Source organism: Monodelphis domestica, chromosome 1, assembly GCF_027887165.1.
Source record: "Monodelphis domestica isolate mMonDom1 chromosome 1, mMonDom1.pri, whole genome shotgun sequence".
Taxonomy (NCBI): Eukaryota; Metazoa; Chordata; class Mammalia; order Didelphimorphia; family Didelphidae; genus Monodelphis; species Monodelphis domestica.
The window spans coordinates 332,142,576-332,170,058 of NC_077227.1; the positions used below are offsets into that span (position 1 = coordinate 332,142,576).

The window sequence follows — 27,483 nt, forward strand, 5'->3', positions numbered from 1 at the left end:
GATCCTTCTCCTCCCTACTTGGGACTGCTTTAGGACAGAAACCTTTTGCTGAACAATGGAAAGGGCTTTGACCTATGCTTAAGCATAGAACAGGAAGTTCTTTGAGTCATGATTGATTTTAGAATTGATACAATAGAGATACTTGGAATGACAGAACCAGGTCTTGAAACTACAATCTCCACCCTACTCAGAGTAAAAGGATTTAGGAAGGGCTGCAGCAAGGATCAAGATTTAATTATTTGAGAATATGACCTTCAACAGACATGTGCAAAGCCATAGACCTCTGGGCGGTCCTGGGTTAAGCTAGAGCCACTATTGGCACAGGGAAGACATGGACAGTGATTGGTAGATGTGAGAACTGAGGGGAGGGAACTTAGATGGTTTCCTTAAAGATAGCAGGGTCTGAGGACTGAGGGGTTGGAGAGGTTTTGCTCTGAGAAGCTTGCTCTGAAGGAGGCTGGAGGTGGAGGCCCCTGAGACTGTTTCTCCATTTTGGTCACGTGAGTGATAGGGACTGATCTCTTTTCTTTGCCTCAGCTATCTAAGGGCTTGGGCCTTTTGGCCCAGCCTAAACAGATGGGGTATTTAAGCCCTATTTTCTCTCTCTCTCTCTCTCTCTCTCTCTCTCTCTCTCTCTCTCTCTCTCTCTCTCTCTCTCTCTCTCTCTCTCTCTCTCTCTCTCTCTCTCTCTCTCTCTTCCTCTCTCTCTCTCTCCCTCTCTCTCCCTCTCTCCCTCTCTCCCTCTCTCCCTCCCTCCCTCTGTCTCCCCCTCCACCTCTCCCTCTCCCTCTCCCTCCCTCCCTCTCTCCTTTCTTCCTCCTGTTTGTAATGAAAAACTCCATAAAAGGTTGACTACTGACTTGAGTTTTCATTTGGGAATTACATACCTGAATTCCTTGGCGACCTTAAATTAATATATATCAGTCTTTTAAAGTGATTTCCTTGTCACAAGGCTACAGAAGCTTTCAAGTTTTTTTTTTTTATATCAATTCCTTAGTAGGTCCAAACTGAACTTATTTTCTACAAACTTGCCATTCCTCATAGCTTCTGTATTTCTATTGATAGTACTATTATCTTTCTAGTCACTAGGCTTGAAGTCTTGGAGTAGTGAGTTAGGTAGCATAATACAACAAAAAAAGTGTTGGATTTGGGACTCTTGGAAATTTGATTTTCTACTTTCACCATTTTTCCTCTGAATGGGGATAGTGTTCTTTCTCATAAATCCCTTGAGTTGTTCAGGATCACTGCATTTCCACTAATGGAGAAGTCCATTACATTCATTTGTGCCACAATGTATCAGTCTCTGTACAATGTTCTTCTGGTTTTCTTTCTGGTTTTCCCAGTAGTTTTTTTTTAAATAAGGAACAATTACCCCAGTAATTGGTACCACTTGGCTTATTAATAAACACAGTACTTTTATGCATTTGAGGCTTGTTTACATAATCTGTTTCATTGATCACTTTTTCATTTTTTTCATCTAATACCATATAGTTAAAAAAAAAATCCTTACCTTCCACTTTAGAATCAATACAATATACTAAGCCAAAAGAGTGGTAAGGGCTAGGCAGTAGGGTTTAAGTGACTTGCTCAGGGTTAGTCTTATAGTTAGGAAGTGTCTAAGGCCAGATTTTTACCTAGGACCTTCCATCTCTAGGCCTAGCTCTCAATCCACTGAGCTATTCAACCATCCCCCAGTACCATATAGCTTTAATAATTACTGCTTTATTGCACAATATTAATGGGACTCATTCTTTTTACATTAAAACTATTCCCTTGATATATTCAATTTTTTGTTCTTCCAAATGAATTTTGTTCTCTTTTTTTTAAAACTATTTTTTAGAAAGTAACCCTTTTCTGCTTTGGCATGACACTAAACCTGTAAATTAATTTAGGCAACATTGTAATTTTTGATATATTAACACGACCCAACCATGAGCAATTAATATTCCATTTTCTCCTGTTATTTTTGTAAAACAAAATTTTATAGTTGTATTCATGTAATTTCTTTGTATGTTTTGAGAGAAGACTCCCAGATATTTTACATGTATTCTGTAGTTAATTTGAATATAATTTCTAAGTTAACCTCTTGCTGCTTTTTTCCCCTCTAAATTGCTATAATTCAACCATATTGTCTGAGGAACCATAGTGTTCCTTTCACATAATATACTATCACCTATTTCCACACTTTGTGTACTAGCTTTTCCCCATATTTGGAATGTTCCCCCTACTCATCTATATCTAATAGAATCCATAATTTCTTTCAGAACTCAGATGAAGAGCTACTCCTTCGTGAAGCATTTCTTCCCCTTCCTCCCACCAGTTTGTTACTAGAAAGGCAGAGAGACTTGGGCAGAGCAGCTTCCCTCCCCCTTTCCACTGCACCTGATGGCATCTTTTCACCTCCCCTGCCCCTCTGCCCAACAGCCCAATGGAAGCACACAGTGGGTAAGGTGGGAGGCTCACAGGTGGCAGAGCTGGAGGGAAGAGAAGCTCTTGGGCCACTCCCCTCCCCCTCTCTATGCTCACTGAGGACATTCCTTTCTTCACCTGCCCCCTCTGTCTAACAGCCCTATTGGGAGTGCTTTCTCCCTCCCCTGTGTGCGGTAAAAGGGGGCACACCTAGCATGAGGTGGGGGGAAGGGTATGCCATTTGGTATGGGGGATTGGGTGAGGGTTGGGCCTGGCTCTCCGTCTCTAAAAGGTTCATCATCACTGCTCTAGATCTTAGTATTGTCCCAAGACTACTTTGTATTAATTTTGTCTAGATTATATATTTATTTATATGTGTATATAAGTTCTCTGAGCACAGAATCTTTCTTGTTTTTCTTTGTATCTCTAGTACTTAGTCCAGTGCTTGGCACATAATCAGTGGTTAAATGTTTGTTGATGGATTTATTAATTTGCCTTCCATAGCAACTGGTTCTGAGCCTATGTATTGGTCAAGTTTCATGACTAGCAGCATGCAATTGGCAAAAGAATGCCTTAGCCATAAATTAACAGATGAACAAGGGGATGGATCACAGCCTTTTGAAGGACTTGAAAAATTTGCTGAAACCATTGAAACAGGTTTGTTCTGGATTTCTTCATTGTATCTTAACAATGATGTAGTGATTTAAATTTTAATAATTTCTGGAAACCCTACCTCATTTACTAGATTTAACTCTCCTTTTAATAACAGCAAAATACCAAATAAAACATCTATTATATTGTCTACATCTGATAATGCATGCAACATTGTGTACCAATAATTCCTTGCCTCTTCCAAGAATAAGAAAATATTTTTTATTATTTGTTCTCAAAGACCTCTGTGTGGTGTTCATTGGTTTTCCCTTTACTCAAGATTTCAGTTTGTTTAATATTTATTTATATTGATGGTGACAATATACATACATATATGTGTATATAGTTTTTGTTTTTATTTTTCTCTTCACATTTTCTCATGTTTCTCTGAATTCTTCCTAGTTTTCATTTCTTACCAATACATTAATATTTCAATATATTCATATGCCATAATTTTTGAAGTCCCCCTCGCTTGATAGATACTTTTTTTATTTTTAGATGGGCTACTATGAATATTTTGGTATATAGTAGACTTTTTATTATCTCAGATATACCTAATAATAAGATTCTTTTGTCATAGTTAAAACAATTCCTAGACAGTTAAAGTTTTCTTGCATAATCCCAAATTCATTTTATATGGTTGGACAAATTTACAGCTCCACCATCAGGGTATCAGTTTGTCTCTCCATGCCTTTTAAATATTGATCCTTCTTTTTTTTTTGTTTTGTTTTGTTATTGTCATGTTTACTATTTATAGAGTATGAGATTATTTTAATTTCTCTAAATATTAATGATTTGGAGCATGTTTTTAAGTCATTATTCATAGCTCATAGTTCTTTTAAAAACTTTTGTGTACTTCAATCACTGTTGGGGGTTGGTTTGAATTTTGATTTAAATTATAGAATCTTAATGTGGGAAGGGACTTTTAGTCATCATTCACTCTAAAATACTGGTTCATTTTTGGGAAGCAAATCCATGTAGGCCTGTTTGTGTGTGTATATATTTGCATGTATTTGTTGAAATTAGTAGTAGTATGAATATTATTACTTCTTTTTCTACACTTACGTGTCTTGTTTGACTATATCCTGCTTTTTATAAAGAATACTTTATATGCTTAGAGTTTTATAAATAACTTTAAACAAGGTACACATATCTGTTAGGTCATAACAGATGCCATTTGCTTACTTGGGAATAGACTTTTTAAAATAAAAAAAGTTGGACTTTTAAATTTTTAACAATTTTATTTTCTCCTCTAATTAGGTTATTTTGATTCAATTATAGTTTATTTCTTGTGTTCAGTAAAAATAAAATAGTTTTAATAGAAGTTATTGCTACCTATTTTGCTGTAGTTCTAAGAAGAGTGAAAGTCACTTTCCTGGATACGGTTTTGAGGATTGAGCATATACCCGAAAATTCAAAAACTGGGACTGCACTTGAAATTCGAATTGAAAGGTAAGATCTCTTAAGTTTTAAAATATGACTTCATGATATTTAAAAATAATAAATGAAATCTTTGGGATATTCACTTTATCTTTGGAGATAAATGTTGCTAAACAAAGCAATGTTGTCCATATTTTGTTCAGCTTCAGTGCCATTCTCGAGACCTATAGATATCGAATAGCCTGGATGTAGATGGAATATTATTGAATTTTCAGTCTTTAACAGCATAAATGACATCGCTTTAATTGAGAGCAACTGAAGTGAATAGATGTTTAATGCTAAACACATAATTTTCATTTATGGACACAAGTAGGTGACATAGTGAATAGAGCACTTGACTTGAAGTCAGGAAGACCTGAGTACAACATCCGGATATTTAATGGCTATGTGACCTTAGTCAAGTCATTTAACATCTGTTTGTCTCAGTTTTTTCATCTATAAAATGGGTATAATAATAGCACCTACCTCCCAGGGTTGTTATGTGGATCAAATGAGAGAATAATTAGGAGGTACTTAGCACAGAGCCTGGCACATAGCACTCCTTAAATGTTAGCTGCTATTTATTATTATTATGAAATTCAGTTTCAATATGTATAATTTTATGGGTATGTTTTTCATCATTATAAAAAAACAAAAGACTCTTTAAAAAAATTCTCCAGCTGAGAACTGTAATTTCATCATGGTTATAGTATGGAAATTCTCTTTGTTTGAAATGGGCAACTGACTGATATATAATAGTTGTATGAGGCACAGAAAGGTGATGTGACTTACTTATATGCTCATACAACTATTATATATCAGTTAGGATTTGAACTCAGGTCATCCTGATGACATGGTCAACATCTGTTATGTCAGACGGCCTCTTAAGGGCTTTATTTTATCTATCCATAGATGTGACATATTTTTATCAATTTGTTTTACATAATTATTAATTGTTTCTAGAATTAATTTTTTTACCTTATTTAGTATTTCATTGTTAAGTCTCCTTCTGGGTCTTAATTTTTTTTTCTGTGCTTCCTGAATTGAATTTTTAATTGGTTATTGTCTGTAATGAATATGTTTAGGATTTCTGTTTTTACATTTATTTTGCTATCTTTTTTATCCCCTAACATATGGTCAGTTTATATCAAAGTTCCATGTGGTACTGAAAAATATGCATATTCCTTAGCACTCCCATTTATAAGCCATAAGCCTGTTCTAGTTTCTCCATAAATTTGTACAGTTTTTATTTTCCTTTTTATTTATCTTTTTATTAGACTTATTTGATCTGAGAGGGAGTCTCCTGGCTCAATTGTGTTACTGTATGTATTCTTGTAACTCAGTTAATGTTTCTTTTGTGAAAAATTGTAAGGTATTTGGAACAATTAAGTTTAATATTGATATTGGTCTATTGTCAATTTCAACACAGTGTAATTTCCTTATTTATTCCTTTTTGTGTTTTAAACATTTGTTTCTGTTTTGTCACATTGAATGATTGCAATTCTCTGCTTTGGGTGATTTACCTAATGCACAGTAAATTTTTTTCTAACTTTTCATTTTATCTTGTTTGTATATTTGTAATTGTGATTTATTGTGATATTATGTGGGCTGGAGTGTTCTGAAGGGATCTCAAAACTGAGATGGGGTGGGAGTTAACGATTAGGATTAAAAGGACAGCATTTAGCACCAGCAGGCTTCTAACAATCCTGGTTTATTTCATCATTCTCCGTCATGCTTCAGGCTTCTGCTTCAAGCTTGTGCTTGTTCTCTGTACCAAAAGTAGTCCCTATATTCCTTCTTACTATGCGAACAGGCTGTCTCATTATTGGACTGAAATAGTGAACCAAAATAATTTTGACTAGAGCCTGGCATCTGGAGCCAGGGAGTTAATTTCTTCCTACCCATCATATCTTTATCAAGCTTACGTTGTTCTCTTTTCTGCAACTGTGTCCTCTTTGTGACCTTACAGGATGAGAGGAGGGAGAGTTTGGGGGGATTTAACACCTGGGTCCCCCACAATTTGTTATTTAAATGTGTATATTTTAAGCAATAGATTGTGAGAATTTTTTTCCATTGTATTTTATTGATTAATTCATTCATGTTTAAAGTTATGAGTGTTAGGTTTATGTTTTCCATTATTTGTTTACAGTACTTTTGATTCCCTCCCCAAATCACAGGACTATATTTCTTTAGCTATTTTAGCTTAATCTACTTTAAGGCAACCATGATTCTCATTGGCCACGCGTAGTTTTAGAGTTTTGTTTAATTCTTAGTTCCTTCCCTCTCCTTGATTTTATATACTTATTTGCTGCTTTTCCTCTATTCCCAAATCAGTTAAATAATTAAAATCTTTCTCTCCTTTCCTTCAATTTGATTTTGTTCATTAGTTTTTTAAATGTCATTTTCTGTACCCTTAAAAAAAAAAGAATTTCTTCCCCTCAATCCTTGCATTGCTTATCTTTCCATTTCTAGACGTTTTATTCTTTAATTCATGGCCTTTATGCTTTTTTTAGTTCTTTTAGTCTCCCTATTTCTCATTGAATTAAGGATCCTAAGGTATTCATTTTGGGATCTCTTCTAAGCAGTTTTTATGTTATTGTCTTGTAGATCTTGTATCCTTGTACACCTTTACTTTTGTGCTTCACTATCAGAAATATCTCTTTCTGCAGGTGATAGACTATTGCCTGATGGTAGGAATTTTCCTATGCTCCTGATTTTTCAGTTCATCTTAGCCTTTGTGGCCTTTCTCATGGTTATTTGTTCTCTTTATACCTTGAAATCTCCTCCCTGTGACCATGCCTTTTCACTTTACTGAATATTAGTTACTCTTGGGAACTCTAGTTCCTCTTCTTCTCCGAGCAATAAATTCCTATAGATTTTACCCTTGTAAGGTTGCCATCTGTCTTTATAGACTATCTCTTCTCCTGTGGGAGCATTCATCAATAAAACTGAAACATGATTTCTCCTTTTCTTTCCTTCCCTTTTTAATCTTTTGGTTCATTGCCCATTCTCCTATGAGTTCTCTTCTTCCTGAGAGACTATAGTTGTTTATTTTTCCCTTTGTTATTAGCCTTTGACTTTTACAGGGTACTTCACATATTCTCCTCAGTCTTCTCTCCCCCCCCCCCCCCCCTTTTTCTGGTTTGAATTTTCAAGCTACGATGTTTTACCATCTTTTCTATTTGATTTGTGCTTTCACCTTGATCTCCTTGTGTACATGTATAAAGAAGTATCTTAATGGTTTCTCTGTTATTTTATTGTTGTCTTGGTTGCTGTATTTATTTACCTTTCTTGGTTATATGGTAGAGATGTTTGAAAAGCAATGAATCTCCTTACATTTGTTTTTTTTTTTCCAGGAACATTTTGAACACTTTGTTTTTATTGAACTTTCATCTTTTTCCACTAATGATTAGGTTGAAGTTTTTAGGGTAGGTCACCATGGGTTACATCTTCAAATTCTTTGTTCTTCAGAACACATTATTCCATTCTTCCCTGTGTTTTCTAATAGTTGCAGAAAAATATGAGTTAATTGAAATTTCTTTCCTTCAAATATAAAAAAATCTTTTTGATGTTTGCTTTCAGAATTTGTTATTAGTAGAAATGTTAAATTTAATCATTGTGTGAAATTTACAATATAGTATGATTGTACACATATATGTATGTGTGTTTTTCCTTTTTTTTGGTGAAGACAGTCTATTGATTCTTTTAATTGGCACTTTGTTTTCTGTTTTTAGGAGTTCTGGAAAATGTTCTATTATTTCTTGCCTTTTACTATTTGGTTTTTTGACTTTTCTTCTGGAAGTCCTATAATTCTTCAATTTTTTTTTTATTTTCTATCTTTGAGATCGATATATTCTACTTCAGTGAAAAGCATGCTTTCTTTCAATATAATTGCTTTTTGCTTCTATTTTTTTCACATTGTCCTTCACTTCTTTGTAATTGCATTCCCAGTTAGTCACCCTTCCTTTTGTTTCTTTGGTGAGTCTTCCTACTATGGATTCAAGTTTTTCTATCCTGCCAATTATTTCTGCTGTGATGACCACAGATTCTGTTCTCACAATTCTTATTTCTCTTTTAATAGTATATATTACTGTTGTTCCCTGCTCTTTTCGAAATCCACAGAATCCTTTGTGCTATCAGACATTAATTAATTTTCTTTTTTCTTCTGATATTTGTTCATATATGTCTGGATTCTTTTAGCTGTGTGGGGAGCTGTCTTCCCTTCTTATAATATCTTTCCTTTTGGTTTAATTGCTTATGCATAAAATCTTTAATTGAATTTTCTTCCTACTGGGGTCTTTGTTAATTTTGGGTTTTTTATATTCTCTTGTTGCTCACTTTCTGGCTTTTACTTTGATGGTTTATTCTCTTGTTGCATGTCAGTCATCCCACTTCCTCCATTACAAGGTGATTTACATTTCATATGCATCAGGTCCCTAAATGACTTTAAGGGGAGACAAAACAGGCCAGAGCTGGATGCTGGGCTCTTCCCTTAGGCTTAGTGAAGTGTCACATAGCCATTCTGTTCCCTCTGTTTCTCATTGCTCTGACTGAACTTTGTTGCAGCACAAAGTTCTTTTCTCTGACACTGGATATATGGTTGGAGGTGAGGCAAGTTGTATTGTGTTGTGCTTTAATGTGACGGGCAGCAGTGGAAAGGATGCTGAGTGAATGGTAGGATCTAGCAATTAATGCCTTCTCTGCTATTAATTGATTGAATTGTTTTCCTCTTTTGAGTGGCTTAGTTTGCAGGGACAGCTGAAATTGATTTATCTTTTGTGCATAATTTCTATTAAATTAATTAATTTTAAAATAACTCTTATCTTCTGTCTTAGAACCAATATGGTTCTAAGGCAAAAGAGCAGTAAGGGCTAAGCAGTGGGTATTAAGTGACTTGCCCAGGGTTATATAGATAGGAAATATTTGAGGTTAGATTTGAACCTAGGACCTCCTGTCTCAGACCTGGCTTTCTATCTACTTTGTCACCTAGCTGCTCCCCTTAATTTCTATTTTTATTAAACCCTCACATTCCAGATTCCAAGGCGGAAGAGTGATAAGGGTGAGGCAGTTAGGGGGTCAAGTGACTTGCCTGGGGTCAAGTGACTTGCCTAGGGTCACACAGCTGTGCGTCTGAGGCCAGATTTGGATTTAGGACCTCCCATTTTAGGCCTGGCTCTCAATCCACTGATCCACCCAGCTTCCCCTATAATTTCTATTTTAAAAAGGTTTGAAAGGTATTGAGGATTAAAGAAAATGTCCTCTTATTTTGTTGATCGTGTGACCTGGAAAAGTGTTGTTTTTAAGGAGCACTAAATATTTTATACCTCAATCATTAAGAGACAAAAAGAAAAAAATGAAAATTGTCTTATCTTCAAAGAGTATTGGAGGATAGGGGATAACTGGTGCAGAGTCTGAGACTGAAGAGATAAAGCGGCTTTATCAATCAGAATTTCTAGACTGTAGAATGTGGGCAGAGGAGTCAAGTAAGAACACTAGAAAGATTGGAAGGGATCAGATTCTGTTAAATGCTGGACAGATATTTATTCCTAGGGCCAAGTCCCCAAATAGATATACATTATATTTTTATATAAGTACTTACAATGTGCTAGGCACTGCTAAATTCTGAGAATAAAAATAAAGGTAAAATAAAAACATAAAGCTCTTACTCTCAAGGAACTCATAGTCTAATGGGGGAGGCAAAAATGTAAACAACTATGTTCAAACAAGATATATACAGGAGAATTTGGAGATAATTTTAAAGTAAGAAACTAGCGTTAAATGGGCTTTGGGAAAGTTTCTTGCAGAGTATGGGATTATAATAGAGATCTGCAGGAAGCCAGGAGATAGGGAGTCAAGAAGAGAGAACTAAAGGCATAAGGAACAGTGAGTGAATATGTTTGGTAGGAGTTGGGATTGGAAGGACATGCGGAATACTCATGCCTCAGGAGAATAAAATGCATGTGGTCCTCTGTGCCTAATTCAGTTGCACTGGGCAAGTATGTGAAGCTAAATGCCCAGTGGGATAGATGTGCTCCATTTGAAGATTTTTGAGAGTTCTATGAAAACTTGAGTTTCATGGGCTAGTGCAGGGAGTGATTTTAGCCCATACCAACGTGGGTCATTCATCTAGAGAAGAGTATTCTGAGATCACATACTGGGAATTTTAACTGCCCAGGAGAGGGAGAAGGGAAGAAGGAAGTAAGGGGACATTGGAACAAAGAAGCAAAGGGCATAACCAGATATCTGGAATTGTTGCTGTGTCATAGAATGCTAGCCATATGGGGAAGTTTCAGCATACTCTGCACAGCAACTCTGGTTTAGGAAAAATAGACATTATTTAGTAGATCAGAGGAAAGTGCCAGCACTAGCCTGATTCTTGGCTACTTACAGAAAATTAGTGTTTTGTATGTGGAACAGCAAGAGATCAGTGCCACTAGGTCACAGTATATAATATAAGGAATTTTAAAATGTAAGAAGACTGAAGAAAGTAGGAAGGGGTCAGGTTATGAAGGGCTAAAGAGAGCTAACTTTTTGTGCTTTGGCCTCTGGGAAATTCTTAACAATTGAACCCCTGAACCAATTAAGGCTAGAGGATAATTTCAGTACATTTCAAAATAAAACAACTGTAGTTGATAAAGCACATATTATTCCTACCATTCCCTACTCCTTGGTTGCCATGGTTCTAAGGGTGTTTTAGAGCAGTTGTCAAGCTCAAAGAACTCTGGAGAGAGTCCTGAACCAGATTAAAGTGTAAGTAGGAAATATTTAACAAAATAGAGACAAATAAAAGAAAATATAGATAACATTACATTTTAAAACTAAGTCAATTACATACCAATTAGTGGCCTCCATTTCTATTTGATTTTGAAACCATTGTTTTAGAGGACCTTCCACTACTAAAAATGGAGGAGAACAAAGACCAAGGAACTCAGACTTTACCTACACTCGTAGAAATGGGTCAGCTATACTCACCAACTGCTGAACTATGGGGCAGGTAAGCTAGACTACTGAAGCATCAAGGTACCTTGAAGGAGAGAAAAAAGGCATCATATCTCAGGTGAATCAAACCACCATCTCCATCTTGATCATTTCTTGGACCTTATGGAAATTGCTTAGGACCCTAAGCCCCAGAGAGAGTTCCCCATACTACCAATCCTGCTTCTAGCTGATCCCCACAGCCATTATCTCAAGATACAATCTCTCAAATGATTTTTCCTGCCTCCTTTAGTAGCCACAGAAGACCTAGAAGAGAAAGTTCTTACTAACAAAGTTGTTGACTGTATCAAATAGTTTAGCATAAAAAAAAGATAAGGTTTTATCAGTGGAAATGACATTAAAGAACATACATCACTGAGTCAGTTAGATAGCACAGTAGAGTGCTAGGCCCAGAGTCAGAAGGACCTGGATTCAAATCTGGCCTTAGATACTTCCTAGCTGTGTGACCATGGGCAAGTGGTTTAACTCCACTTGTGTAGTCCTTACTAATCTTCTGTAAGACAAAAGATAAAAGAAGATAATTACCATTTGCTTAGTCCTCATACCCCAGAGACCATAGTACCTTACCACCTGATGAAATTTCTTATCTATGTCATCAGAATATATAAGTTCTTTGAGAGTAGGGATTGTCTCTCCTTTTCTGTTTCTCAGTGCTTAGCACACAGTAAATATTTAATAAATGCTTTTTCATTCATTTATTCTTGGATCTTAAAGATTTGGGCCAAATGCAAGGTATTTCCTCCCCTACCCGCTTCTGCGGTACCCTTGATACCCTTCTCTAGAGGGACCTTAGCAATTCTCTCCTTTGTCAAGACCTCAAGTTTTGTACTCTTTGCCTGGCCAGTAACTGCCCTAGGTGCTTTGATTAGAGTACCATTGCCCCAAGTGCTGTTCTTGTGCCTATTTATGAGGGTGGAGTACTGCTGTGGGCATTGCCATTGCTGTAGTGGCCACTCCCCCTTCCACCCCCCAACCCCCCCTCCCCAGGAGCCTCTCATTTATCACTTCCTTGAAGTTGCAGAAAGAGTTATAGTTTAAAGGAGAGCTGAAATTTTCTCCTTTTAAATTTTCTAAACTGATAATAGCTCATCTCCCCTTACTTTAGCAAATCAGCTTGAATGCATTTGGAATATTTGTACATATCCCCAACTCTGAAAAAAGATCTTTGGGCTCCTAGGAAAGATCAAGCATTGTCCCTTCAAGTGCTTTCCCCAGTGGTTTGTATCTAAGAGTTTTGACAGAGTACATGTGACACAGTTCCCATTTGCTTCCAGTTTGTATTATAAAAAGTCTGAAGCAATTCATTCATTGAAGTTTTTAGATACTACCTTAATTCCAGTCTTTAGGGAAAGTCCAAGCCTCCTGTAGCTACTGAACCCAGAACACATTATCTCTCCTCAATGTAAAAATTATGTAAATTCAACCAGCACTTTACATTATTTATCATTTTCTGGCTATAGTTCTTAAAAGTCACAGAACATGTTGGCATTTCTTGGTAATTACTCATTGCCCCTAGTTTACCTTCTGATTTCCTCTCAAGCTGTGGGTAATGCTTCATGGTCAGCACTACCAGAAGTGCAGTCCCCTGGGGCTCCTTTTTCTCTGTTTCACTCATGTCCCTCTTAGGGAGATGATTTTTATCTGATCTTCTATGAGGTACCTTAACCAGTTTCCTTTAACGTTAATATCTTTATGTGATCATTTCTACTTTATCCTGTATATATCTTGTTTATACAAAGTTGTTAAATGCTGTCTGTCTTATTGGATTGTGACCTGCTTAAGTGCAGATGCTCTTTTTACTTTTTTTTTTTAATATTTCTAACACAGCACAGTTCCTGAAACATAGTAGATAATCAGTTGATTAAATACTATTGCTGTATACCAAATATGGTAGGCCAGACCTGACTCAAGCTGTTCTGGTAATTTAGGTTGAGATTGGAGTGAAATGAGATGCTTTCCTTTCTCTTGGTCATAGTTAATTTGCCAGGCAGAAGCTAGAAAGCTAGAAGAAGCCTGACTCCTTGTACACTGACTTTTTATGCTTAGGTCACCGAGAATCTGTGTTGTGTGCAAGATTTAGTCCTCCAAGCTACTTAAGTCTTGAAGAGACTGATTCATTAATGTTTTAAGTAAAAACCAGCTTTGTCTACATGGCAGATATTGTTTCTAACACAATAACTTTGAAGAAAGATGTTTCTGTTAAAGAATGAAATGGGAGGGTAAATTTCAGAATATTTAGAAGAAGGTGAGAATGGCAGCTAGGTAGCAAAGGGGATAGAGTGGTAGGAGTTTGGAGTTTGGAGGACCTGGGTTCAAATTTGGCCTCATACACATCCTAGCTGGGTTATCATGGCAAGTCACTTAACATTGATTGCCTAGCCCTTACTGCTATTCTGTCTTAGAATTGATATTAAGAAGGTATGGGTTTAAAAAAGAAGATGAGGGGAGAAGTAGGAGCTCACTAGAAATGACTTTTTTTTTTTAACCCTTACCTTCTGTCTTGGAGTCAATACTATGTATTGACTCCAAGGCAGAAGAGTGGTAAGGACTAGGCAATGGGGGTCAAGTGACTTGCCCAGGATCACACAGCTAGGAAGTTGGCTGAGGCCAGATTTGAACCTAGGACCTCCCGTCTCTTGGCCTGGCTCTCAATCCACTGAGCTACCCAGCTGCCCCCTAGAAATGACTTTTTAAAAAAGACCTTGGGTGAGAAGGAGAGGAACTGTAGATTAGTTAGTGGAGATAGAAGGATCTAATGAAGGATTTTTAAGGATGGTGGAAACTTGGTATGCTTGTAAGCAATTATGAAGGAGCCAGTACAGAAAGAATGAGGATTAGAGGGATTAGAGAGAGAAAAGGTGATAGTCTGGGAGATCTGCAGAAGAAAATTCAAGGAAATGGGAGCAAGGGTAGATACAGATCACTATGGCAAAGAGAGTGACCACATTCAATAAAGATTACAATAAAGGAGAAAATAGTAGGGGAATAATGTCATAGGGATAGGACATATGAGATGAGTAGAAGGGAAAAAGAGCTTAAAGTGAGGGGTCATGATTTCTTTGAAGTTAAGTAGGAGATGAGAGCTTCATTTGAAAGGGTTAGGTGAGTGGGTGCTATGGAATACTTGAAGTGAAGAGAGGTTTGGAAAATGTTCAGTTAGATCAGTGGGACAGAGAAGCAGTTGGGGAAAAGAAGTATTGCTCTTTTGCAACTAGTGCCCAGTTCAGATTAGATAACAAGTTTTGAATATACTCTTTGAGCATAGCTTTGTTACTCCAGCTTTGTTAATTGGTAGGCTGAAGAATGGCCTAAAAACTCCCCATGAGCTTCCATTTTTGGAGGGCTCAAAATCTCAGCCATCTCTTCCTTTGCCATTTGCTCTTTTGCTTGTTTCTGGCTCCAACATCATCTTTTTCAGGCCTTTGTGCCCAGGTACTTTCTCCATTAGACTGTAAAATCATTGTGGACAGGAACTGTTTTGTTTTGGAAAAACAAATTGCTCAGAGTTTTCCTTTTTTTTTTCTATTTAGAAACCTGATAAATATTTCTCAGAGAGGTAGATGGATTGATGTAGAATTAACAAGGATAATTTTTTTTATCTTCCTAAATTTATTTTCAGGTAATAAGCCACTTAGTACAGACCTGGCACACAGTAGGAGCTTACTAACTACTCATTGTTCATATAGTCTACATAGGGAATCTAATATGTTAGTGAAGTCTAGAACATGGAAGAAGAAGAAAAGGATAGTTTGTAGGAAGAGGGGAAGAGAGAATAAATAGTTTATTGAAGATACAGCAGGAATTCTATAAGGCACAGTGGCAAGTGTAGGAATCCTGGAGTGGGACATTAGGATGGCAGTAGAATTGACGTGGATTGGAATGAGGGATTGAATAGGTAGAGTTGGGCAGGTGGGTTGTCCTTTGACAAGAGTAAAATGGATTGGGAATATGTTAATTGTTGGGGAATGAACCTAGGCAGATTATATTGGAGAAGCTCCAATGATGAATGCAGGTGTTGAAAAGGTTCAATATTGCCTTCATCCAAGCTCCTGAGATCTTATTGCTCAACCTGGGATGTTTATTGTTTTTGTGATTTGGGGCATATAGAAGCCCACTAGCAAACTCAAGCATCGTCTGGCCATGTCATGGTAAGTACATTCTGCCTAAAATCTAGACCTGGAAACTTGACCTTAAGGCTTCAATGTTTTAACAGATAAACATGGAAGACTAAAATGATTCACCTAGATTGAAAGTAGATTGCTTAGGGTTTTCCTTATTTGCCTTAAAAATCTGATGAATATTTCTGACAGGTAGATTGACTCATGTAGAAATAACAAAGAAGATTTTTTTTTTCATCTTTCCAAATTTACCTTCAGTTGATAAGCCATATTTAGAATATATCACAGAGGCAGAATGTTCTTGTGTACATAATTATTTGAGATCTCTTTGCAGAATGACATAATAAAGCAAAAATTTAATGATAAGTATTAATCACTTATGTGTGAGGCACTATACTAACTGCTTAGGATACAAAGAAAAGGTGACTTCAGGCATGGTTGCCTGATTCAAGGCCAGGAGAAGATGAAAGCTACTGTTAGTGCTTAGTGTTTCAGAAACAGAGACCAGATTCCAGTGGGAGGGCTGTGAGGAAGATGGCCACAATTGTGCTTAAATGGTTTGTAAATAGCAGTGAAATTACATATAGTCCTAACTATGGGCAAGATAAAGGTGATAGCTAGCTTACTAGAGCTCCAAGTTCCATTTTCATTTATTCAGAGCTTATTTACATTGTATAAACATTTATCATAAAACATGTCTATAACAATTTGTTTATAATTTATGTGCGCTGGACAATTTGCTTTGTGTTAGCATCCTCTTCATAGGAGAGCTATATGAATACTGACTAAAAACTCAGTCAATGAATGCTATGTTTATGGGACATCTCATCCAGACTCTTTATTTTTATAGGCAAGGAGAATAGATTAAGAGCTGGAAGGGACTTCAGAGGCCATGTAGTATAAACCCCTCTTTTTATAGCCTTGGAAACTGAGACCCAGGGAATTTAAATGACTTGTACAAGGCTACTCATGTACTAAACATCAGAAGTGGAAATTGGATTCATGCCCTTAGATTCTAGAGGAATAGAGCCAAGCTCTCCAGACTTGTATTACTGTTCTCTTGTCTTCTCATCATGTGACCAGAGTATTAAAGCTTCATCTTCATCATTTGACTTTCCAATGAATAGTCTGAATTAATTTCTTTCAGTATTGACTGATTTAATCTTCTTGCTATCCAGAGGAGTCTCAAAAGTCTTCTCCCACACCACAAATTTTCCCCCATGATATCTAATTTTCCCAATTACATACAATAACAATTTTCTACATTTGTTTTCTGAAATTATAAGATCCATATTGTCTCCCTCCTGTCCCTCCCCCTTCTCAGAGATGGTGTGTACTTCGATTCAGATTATACATCTCACACCACAATTTGAAAGTGTCAACATAAAATATAGCTAAATATAAGGAATTTAGGAAGGAAAGCACTAGAATTGGGAAATGAAGGGATCAGAAAATAAGAATGATCATTTCTGACATTTTATATAAAACCAGAACAAACTGACTATTTTGTTTTTGATAGTGCTTTTCCATTGTCCATTAAGTGTTTTTCTGTTTAAGTGTTTTCTGTTGGAGAACAGAGTAGTTTTACTCATGAAGTCAGCCTCATAAAGTCATATTTCCTAAATTTAAAATCCTAGGAAGTTATTTTTTCTTTGTTAAATGGTCATTATAAAAAAGTATATTAATTCTTATCCCATTTAACTTAAATAGTACCCATTATTGAAAACTTCTTGTTAAATAACTTGTTTATGCATTTAATATAATAGTAAGTAGATGTTCTTGGTGATTTTGAAAGAAAAATCCATTTTTTGGGGATTTTATTTTTCAGAACTATGTATTGTGATGAAACTGCTGATGAATGCTCTGGAATCAATGTACATCAGCCTACAGCTTTTGCTCACAAGCTACTTCAGCTTTCTGGAGTTTCTGTGTTTTGGGATGAATTTTCTGCATCAGCAAAATCTTCTCCAGGGTCTTCAACTGCACAAGTGGTAAAACAAATACATTAATACTGTGTATTTAAAAGTTTGAATGAGGAACATTACATTTCCCCTACATTTATTATAACATCCTTTGCAGAAGCTCCTTATTGGGGAGAAGACATGACCCAGGTTCTTAAAGGCTATGGGAGTGGAATGCAGACCTTGATAGTAGAATACAAGCTGAACAGCTATTGATTATGGGCTGGGCAAGGGATGATTTTGTCTTTTGACAGGGTGTGCTTACCTAATTTTGGACAAGTTCATTACTAGGCACTCATCACCTGGTTGTAAATTTTTGTATCTGTAGCAAGACACAAAGACAGTCTGCCAAGGTATGGAAGCAGTGACTACAAATTACCCTTTATAATGTTGTACTTATTTACATATGTCTCCTGTTTTAACAGTTAGTGTATTTAGTAGGAATAAATGTAACTGTAAGAGAATAAAAATAGGCCTCATACTGATTTTCTAAATCTAGTTTTCTAAAAGTTCTTCCAAACTTAAAATAGGGAAAATATTTACATGTTATATTTATTAGTACATGATCCTCAGCAGTCTTATTTATTTTTTCTAAACTTTTTTTTTTTATCACTTTTAATCACACCCCCCATATTAGGCATTCCAAACTTTCTTCTTTCTCCTGAAGCATCCAGTGTTACTCTTTAATACCTTCAAAGCAGAGGACTGCATACAGTTAACATTTACTTAGAACTTTAAGGTTTTCAAATTTATATGTTTTTTTTTCTCATTTTATTCTTAGAATAGTCCTTTTAAGTATGTGCTATCCCCATTTTATATATGCAGGAAACTGAGACTGAGTAAAGGGCATATTTAAAATGAGGTTAAGTGATTCACCCAGAGTTTTAGTTAGTGTCTCAGGCAAGATTTGATCTCACTTCATTCTGACTTTGTCTAATACCTATTCCCTATGCCATTTTTATCTTTCTTTCCTAAAAAAACAAACAACTATCTATCCTAAGCTTCTTTGTCTGTCCTAGACTACATCTTAACATCCCTTTAAATCTTCATTTGTCCCTATCTTCTCATAGTCTTTCTTTGTTAAGCTCCTTCCTCCTTTACTTATACTTACTTTTTCCTTTTTATTCCAAGAGCTCCCTGTGTCATCTTCAGATTTGTCTTCCTTACTAGCTCCTTCCTTACAAACATGATCAAGTCCTCTATTGTCTTTCAAAAACTTTCACTGATCCTGCCATTCTAGAAAGAGGTTATTCCATTCATTGCATTGACTTTGTTAGCATCAACTCACTTCTCAACTTCTTGCAATTTGATTTCTTTTGAATCTACTTTTTTTTTAAGGTTATTAATTATTTTTTAATTACTACTTTAGAAGGCCATCTCTGCAGTTTTTGATAACACTAAGTCATCCTCTCTTGGATAGTCTCCCCTTTCTTTGGCTTATGTGACACTATTCTTTCCTGGAACTCTTGTCTACTGTATATACCTACCTGTTTGACTAATCTTTCATATTCTGCCTGGCTGCAACATAGTCCATTTCCTATCTGCTTGTAGGTATTTGCCAAGATACTGTTCTCTGTACTTTCTCTTGGTGATTTCACCCACTCCTGTGAATTTCTTTTTGCATGATTTTCTCCTGAATTTAAATATTTAGTAATAGGATCAAATATTTAGAGTTGGCAGGAACTTTGGAGGTTATTGAGTCTAATCCCCTCATTTTACAGATAAAGAAACTGAGGGATTAGAAAGATTATATAACTTCCCAGGGTTATACAGCTAGTAAATAAAAGTCTAAGGCAGAATTCAAACTCAATATTTTGTGACTAGTCCAATGTTTTAGTCCTAGTCTCTCCTGAAGCGTGAATATTTTAGCTATAACTGCTTATGGAAAATCTCCACTTGGATGCTCTTTTGCCATTTCAAAGTCATATCCAAAATGGAATTATACAATTTCCTTTCGACCTTAAACCTTCTCTAAAATACTTTATTTCTGTTGTAGCCTCTTTCACATCGTAAGCACTTAAAAGTTTTTTAAATTTGAATTCAGTTGAAAATGTGTTGTAGTTAAAGATTCTGTTTCTTTTATTAAGAAAAAGGATAAATCAATTAAAGAATCATTTATAGTGTAGATTAAAAAGTATAAACTCTTTTAAAAGTTACTTTAAGTCCCTTTTTCTATAAAGCAGAACATACTTTAACAGCAGTACATGCACTAATGGAAAAAAATTGGTGGGTCTTTATAAAGCAGAAGATTCTTTTATACTATATAGGCATCTTCTGCTGGGAGCCATGCACAGCTGGCTTCCATTTTTAATTTTTTTGTCCTAACTCTTCATTCACTTGCCGAGAACCCCTGGAGCCATGAGTGGGACTGGACCTAGCTCACAGTAATCTTCCAGTTTGAAGTTTTTTAAGCTGCAAGTTTTCATATAAAGTTTCTTAATCTGGTGACATACCTGTATTAGGAATTACATTCCTGTATTTGTCTTTTTTTTTAAAAGCCTTGATTTTTTGAAGGTATTTTCTCTTAATTTGATTTACATTTACATTATCCATTCTGCTAATGTTTTACTATGTTTGGTCTCTGCTTACTTGAAAATTGAATTACTTATTAGAACTGGGTGGTTTTCATAATTTGATAACATAACATTCTTGTTGCATTTTATAGGAGACTGAACCAAAACTTTCACCTAGCTGGAATCCAAAAATTGTTTATGAACCACACCCACAACTCACTAGAAATTTACCAGAAGTAGCACCCTCTGCCCCTGTTCAGATTGGGAGGATGATTGGTAGAATGGAGCTGAGCCTCACATTAAAGCAAAACGAAGTACTTCCTGGAGCCAAGGTTAGTTTATTAGCTTTGTTTTCTTATAAATGCATGATCTCTAATCTCTGTATTACAAGAAAAGATTAATGGAGAATCCAAGTAACTAGGACAATGCCTATCAGTTTGCTTATTTGATCCACAACTACTTTTATATAGCCTAACACATTTTTGTTAGAGTTAGGCATTTTCGTTATAGTTGCTACAGCTAATCCCTGAATTCTTTTCTCTTGTATTATTCCTATGAATTAAATTTTTCCCACAGTTTCTTAATGTCTACCATTTAGGCAATGAGAAGAAATTTTATCTTTTAGTTTGAAACGTGTTTTTGTTGGTGTAAATAATTGAGAAGTTATATAAATTTATACTTAGTATATGCACTAAAGAAAATTCAAGTGAGGAGAAAGGTGAGTTGAAGTTCAAAGTATTTCTGAAAGATAATTTTTATTATGTAATTTTGAAGTGATCTAGTTTAGATGGAACTGAATAGTTATTTCTGTGCTTATATGGAAGAGGATTGTTTTTATAAAGCTTTATAAATTTTTGGGAGAGAAAACTGTTTTATTGTTGAGGAGCTCTGTCTCCCAATGAAGAATATATTTAAAAAATAATATATTTGAAAAGCAATAAGACTTTATGCTTGAATGATATTCTCTCATTTTGAAAACTTTATTCAATATATATAAAATTAGGGTTAAATTAAAAAAATATTTGTAATACTATATTGATTTTAAAAGAAAGTATTTGCCTTAGATGTATATAATTATCAGAAGTCTTGAGTTGTGTGTTGGCTGACTATTCCTTGGATGATTATTTTTTTTATTCTAAGGGTAAGCTTATTAGGAGAATGGATTGTTTCATTCTTTGTACTTGTTTCTCTCAGTACCTAGTTCAGTACCTGGCCAATAATAGGCACACATTAAATATTTGTTGATTAATTTTGTTTTATTATATTTGGAATGACACTTGTGATTTCATTGTTTATTACAATCATATAATCCCATGATATTTTAAAGGAGTAGAAAAACCATGTTAATGATTAGACTGTAAGGTCTTTGAGGACAGGGACCATCTTTGGCTTCTTTTTGTTGGTTGATTGATTTACGTGTTGATTTCATGGCCTTTTTTGATTGTTGCTGAATTGTATATGACAGGGTCAGCCTCTTTATCTATCACATAACCATCTTAAAAGTTTGAGTCCTATTAATTTGTCCTGTACTTCATGCAATAGAATGTTGGAAAATTCGATGCTTCTTCTAAACTGAAGGATATTTTCTGTTTAACATTTTTATTAATGTCTAGAGTAAAGACACTTAGATGGCATGTATATTAAATTTACAAAGGATACACAACTTTGAGGGCTAGGTAAGACTTTGGATGACAATTAGGATTACAAAAGATCTCAAAAGAAGTACAGGGAACCATAGTTGGATTGTTTTTTAATCACTTATTGCAGTGGCAAAGAACTGAAATATAAGAGGGTCTCTGTTTTTTGGGGAGTAACTGATCAAATTGCATCATGTGAACATGAAGGATATATTTTAAATCCTTATCTTCTGTCTTAGAATTAATACTATATTTTGTTTCCAAGGCAGAAGAGTGTTATAAGGACTAGGAAATTGGGATTAAGTGCCTTGCTCAGAGTCACAAAGATAGGAAGTGTCTAAGCACAGATTTGAACTCAGAATCTCCTGTCTCTAGTCTGGTTCTCAATCCACTGAGCTTCTTAGCTGCCCTCCAAAAAGGAAGATTATTATGTTTGTTTGTTTTTTGTTTGGATTTTTTATTTTAATAACACATTTCCAGATAAGTTTTCTGGAGTTTTATGATCCTTATTGTCTCCCTCTCTTTTTTCCTTCCCACTCTCAGAGCTGACAAGCAATTCAATCTGGGTTATATATGTATTATTGTGCAAAATACATTTCCATATTATTCATTTTTGTAAATGAAACCAAAACCCCAAATCATAAACCCAAGGAAACAGTGATAAATTATATGTTTCCATCTGCATTTCTACTCGAACAGTTCTTTCTCAAGATGTGGATAGAATTATTTCTCATAAGACCCTCAGAATTGTCCTGGATCATTTGTTGTTAGTAGCAAAGTCTTATCACATTTGATCCTTCCACAATATTCTATTTACTGTGTACAATGTTCTCTTGATTCTGCTTATTTCTCTATGTATCAATTGGGTCTTTCCAGTTCTTTCTGAAATCAACAGGGTGGTGTTTTTTGTTTTTGTTTTTTATTTTTTAAACATTATTTTATTTGGTCATTTTCATACATTATTCATTGGAAACAGATCATTTTCTTTTCCTCCCTCCCCTCTTCCCACCACCCCTCCCCTAGCCAATGAGCGATTCCACTGGGTATCACATGTGTCCTTGCTCCAAACCCATTTTCTTGTTGTTGATATTTGCATTAGGGTGCTCATTTAGCGTCTCTTCTCAATCATATCCCCACAACCCCTGTAGTCAAGCAGTTGCCTTTCCTTGGTGTTTTTACTCCCACAGTTTGAGATTATTATGTTATAATGTAAAACAACAGAAAGTTTCAGAGAAATTTGGGACTTGTGTGAACTATTGCAGAATGAAATGAGCAGAACTATAACATGGTATACAATAAGAACTTTCTAAAAGAAAATAACTTTGAAAGAATTTAAGAACTGTGTTCAATACAATGACCAATCTTGATTCCTGGGAACTGATGATAAAACATGCTGCTTATTTTCCAACAACAAAATAATAGATTCTCAAAGTCTAGAGTGAGGCATTCATTTGTTTTTCTTTATATATTTGTTACAAAAAAAATTGTGTAGCTGGGAAGAGGGGGGAGGAAGGAGGGTGAGGACATCTAGTGATAGGGTTGCCAAAAAGAAAGAGAAAAAGAGCTTCATTGAAGTATTTTATAAAAATGAAGGAAAGCCTGAAGGAAACACAGAGAAACAAGAAAAAAGTCAAGTGTGGAATTATATATTTAATAAAAATTAAATAAGGATTTTATTGAGTTGAGAACCTGAGTTTGGGTTGTTACTAAATCAGCACCTCTTAAGCTCTTCATGATTTTCATAGTTCTTTCGATTTTTAGATACTTAGATTCTACGAGACTAAAGCTCTTTCCTCTTTACCCATACATGTACTGGCTTTTATGTAGGACAAAAAACAGTTGATATATAGGTTAGAAGTAATTTTACATATATACTTATACATAGTAATTTATTTCTAGTGTTTCTGAATGAATTTGCCTTGTCTTTTTTTTTCTTATCAAGTTGGATGTTGATGGGCATGTAGACTCAGTACACCTATTCCTCTCTCCAAGGCAAGTTCATTTGATTTTGGACCTTTTGGCTGCTATAGCAGGACCAGGCAAGTAAATGAAGTGTTATTGACAAGAAAAATATTGAAGATATACTAGAAGGAGTGAGAATGAATATTAAAATTTTATTGTGACTTTGAATAGAGATGGTAGTTATTCTTGTGGTACAAATGAACATGCATTGCTGTATTAATTCTGTTGAATTTTTTTGTTTAGTTTTAGAAATGGTTATATTGTAGTTCTTTGGCCTGGAATACTTAAAGAACTTTAAAACCAGCATTTAAAGATTTTGCATATTTAATTATCTTAATAACATATACTTCTTAGACTTGTATGTAATATGATGGATATGTAAAATCATTATAGATTTATGTCAAAAAATTATTTATGTTGGATGAATAGCTCTTGGGAGATGGAAGTAGGAGACAGACTTGATTAAATTAATCTAAATATTCATTAAGGAACTTCCTCTTTTCCTTTTGTGTACAATCAGAGAATTCTGGTAAAATAGTGCTACCCCCCAAAGATAGGAAAAATCGACCAATGCAGCAGGAAGATGAATATCGGATTCAGTTAGAATTGAATCGATGTTTACGAAGAGACTCTCTTTCAGTGGGTGCATCATCTGAGCAGAGTTTTTATGAAACAGAGTCTGCTAGAACACCTTCTAGCCGGGGTGAGTACCTCAGTATGATTTCATGTGAATCTTGCTTTCATAATTAGCTATTTGCTATAGATTATAATTCTGTAGAAGTCAAATTCGTCTTTGATGACATGTAGTAGAGTCTAGTTAATAAAATATCCAAAGGACCTTAAAGCAGTTTTCCACCATTTCCTGGCTCCAGGAAAGAGAGAGAGACACACACACAGACACACAGACAGACAGACACAGACACACACACACACACTCACTCTTTTCTTCAAGCTATTCTTATGCTGTAGTAGTTCTTGTGCTACAGTAGTATCCACATTTCACATTAAAAATATTTTTACTATCAATAAGCACAAAAAGAATTAATTTAAAAATCAAAGATTGGGATATGGTTGAATGGAAAGGTGGATTGTGTTTACTTGCTTATAAGAAAACTTAGTATATGAAAATCTGGATTTATTGTTAAGAAGAATTGAAAGATTATCATTTTACAAAGCCTTATTTCTTTATAAAAAGACCCATAATTATTTTTATTAAGTAGGCTATTCTAATTCGTTAAATTTTTTAAAATTTTTGTCATAAATTATGGTTTGAATATCTCTATCACCGTAGTTTAGATTTGCTTAAACTGAAATTTAATACAAAACTTTTTGTTTATTCACAGAATTTCTAACTATTGAACATGATATTTTCTATTGTGATGACATGTAGTCTACAGAGTAGTACATATAATTTAAAAAGTTATTTCACAGATATAGAATTTCACATTTGGAAGGGACCTTAAGAAGTCATGTTGTCAAATTAAGTGAATCTACATCTCTGATGGTGTTATTCAGCTTCTTCTTGAAGAATTATAATGCTAAGAAATTGCTGCCTCCCAAAGAAGTCATTCTATTTCTGTATATTATCAATTACCTATACAATTACCAATAAAAATTAGCCTTATAGAATAGAATTACACAATTTGAAAGTGCCTCAAGAAGTTATATAGCCTAATACTTTCCTCATGTTTGAATCTATAATTTATCTGATGTAGTCTTTGATTTTCTTCTTGAAGGGCATGAAGAAATAGGAAATTTATTGCTCCCAAGGAAGTTCAGTTTAGTTTTGGACATTTTCTAAACATTAGGAAATGTATATTGAATTGAAATTTGCTTTCTCATAATTACTACTGTTTTGTCTTTAAGTTTTCACCTCTGTGGCCAGGTATTTAGGTCTACTTCTTTTTTCCCAAGGCAACACTTTAGATATTTGAGTATCACTCCCCACTTTTAAGACTCCCTTTTAAATATTGAAATGAAAGAACATTTAAAAATTATTGACACAAAATAAAAATAATAAAATATCTGTGTTGTGCCTTATCCTGTGCTAGCTGTTAATTGGTATAAGCTGAGTGGTTTCTATCAAATAGAAGCTTAAATTTTAAAATAATACTTACCAACGTAGGGACAAATTTTTTTAAAGGGCCACAAGGATGAATTCAGATTTTTTCTCAATAGTGTGTGAGAACAAAATAGACTGGAATGCTAGAAAAGTGTATGTATATTAGGAATGAGGACTTAAAAATGAATGTAAGAATATTAGATAATATATTTTTGTTCAGATTTTGAAACAGACTACATACTACAATTTGTAAGAAATTTTAAATTCACTTTTTTTTGGTATTTTTATTAAAGGATAGAATTTAAAATAAACATTAATACCTATATAAGTTACATAGTATAAAGAAAAATTCAGTATGAGAGTAGTACATTTCAAAATTAACATGTATTATATTGCTAATGTGCAAGACAATGAAAATATAGAGATAAAAATAAAATCATCTTTTTTGAAGAAATTGATATTTTTTTGTTGGGATCAACTTAATTGTAGTTAAGTATCATATAATGCAAGATGTGAGTGAGAAAGGCAAGGAAAAGAATAAAGTGCTCCAGGAGAATGGTAACAGCTTAGACAATTAGAAAAATAAATGGAGAAAATAGTAACTTAGCTGAGTCTTCAATTTCCCTATTTCTATCATGGTTACTGCCACCCTATTTCTAGTCACCCAGGTTCACAGTCTTGCAGTTGTTTTTGATCCTTCCTTCCCCAACATATCTAGTCATGTTGTTGATTTTACATCTAGAACATCTCTCTTAATTTCTTTCTGCTCATAAGCCTAGCCTAGTTCAAATCATCCTCTCTTCTGTACTAATATAATTATCTTCTAATTGGTCTCCCTTTCTCAAGTCTCTCCTCATTCTTAAGCCTCATTCACATAACTGCCAAAGTGATTTTTTTTTAAACCCTTACCTTCCATCTTAGAATCAATACTGCATGTTGGTTCTAAGGCAGAAGAGGGCTAAGCAATGGGGGTTAAGTAACTTGCACAGGATCACAGAGTTAGGAAGTGTCTGAGGTCAAATTTGAACCCAGGACCTCCCATCTCTGGGTCTGACTCTCAATCCACTGAGCCACCCAGCTGTCCCACCAAAGTGATTTTCTTAATGGATAAGTCTGACCTTTTAATTGACTTTCTCAGTAAACTCTAATATCTCCTAATTTCTTGTTGGTTTAAGTACAAACTTCTCTATTTAGTTTTATTATACATTAGACTCTTTCATATTTTCCAGGCAGACTAAACTGGCCTTTTTGGTGTTTCTCATAGTCGACATTGTGCCCCACTATCTGTGACATTTAATGCTTATCCTACTTGTCTAGAATGTATTCTCTCCTCACTTCTGCTAATGTTCCCTGTTTTTTCCCAACTCCCTTGCTCCTACAGTTGTTAGTGCCTTCTTTCCCTAAATAAACTTGAATTTATTTTATATGCTATTAATGTGTGCCCTTTCCCCCCCTCCAATAGAATGTAGGCTCTTCCAGGGCTAGGGCCATTTCATTTGGCCCTTTTATCTCTAGAGGCTAGCATGATGATTGCCACATAATAGACACTTAATAAAATATATATTGATTGAAGATAGACATTTGAAAGGTAGAGATGAAGAATAAATACATTCAAGGAAATATAGCTTTTGCAAGTGCTTTAGGGAAGGAGGTAAAATATTGAGTTTCGGGAATCCAGTTTTTGTGCATTATAGAGTGAAGAAGGGTAGGAATATGAAATAAGGCAGGAAGGAAGTAGGAACCAGATTGTAGAGG

The 27,483-nt window shown here is 34.9% G+C and overlaps 1 protein-coding gene across 4 annotated transcripts in view; it reads left to right on the plus strand.

The window, feature by feature from the left end:
• The window catches only part of ATG2B (autophagy related 2B), a 138,179-nt gene that overhangs the window by 17,682 nt on the left and 93,014 nt on the right, over positions 1-27,483 (plus strand). For 3 of the 4 annotated variants that reach the window (XM_001367856.3, XM_007473620.2, XM_007473621.2), the window contains exons 3-8: positions 2,914-3,066; positions 4,410-4,512; positions 17,422-17,584; positions 20,220-20,399; positions 23,647-23,743; positions 24,187-24,369. In XM_001367856.3, coding sequence (XP_001367893.1) covers positions 2,914-3,066; positions 4,410-4,512; positions 17,422-17,584; positions 20,220-20,399; positions 23,647-23,743; positions 24,187-24,369 — 879 coding nt within the window. Of the gene's footprint in view, positions 1-2,913; positions 3,067-4,407; positions 4,513-11,361; positions 11,474-17,421; positions 17,585-20,219; positions 20,400-23,646; positions 23,744-24,186; positions 24,370-27,483 lie in introns of those variants that run through there. The other variant, XM_016424156.2, reaches the window with a different exon arrangement.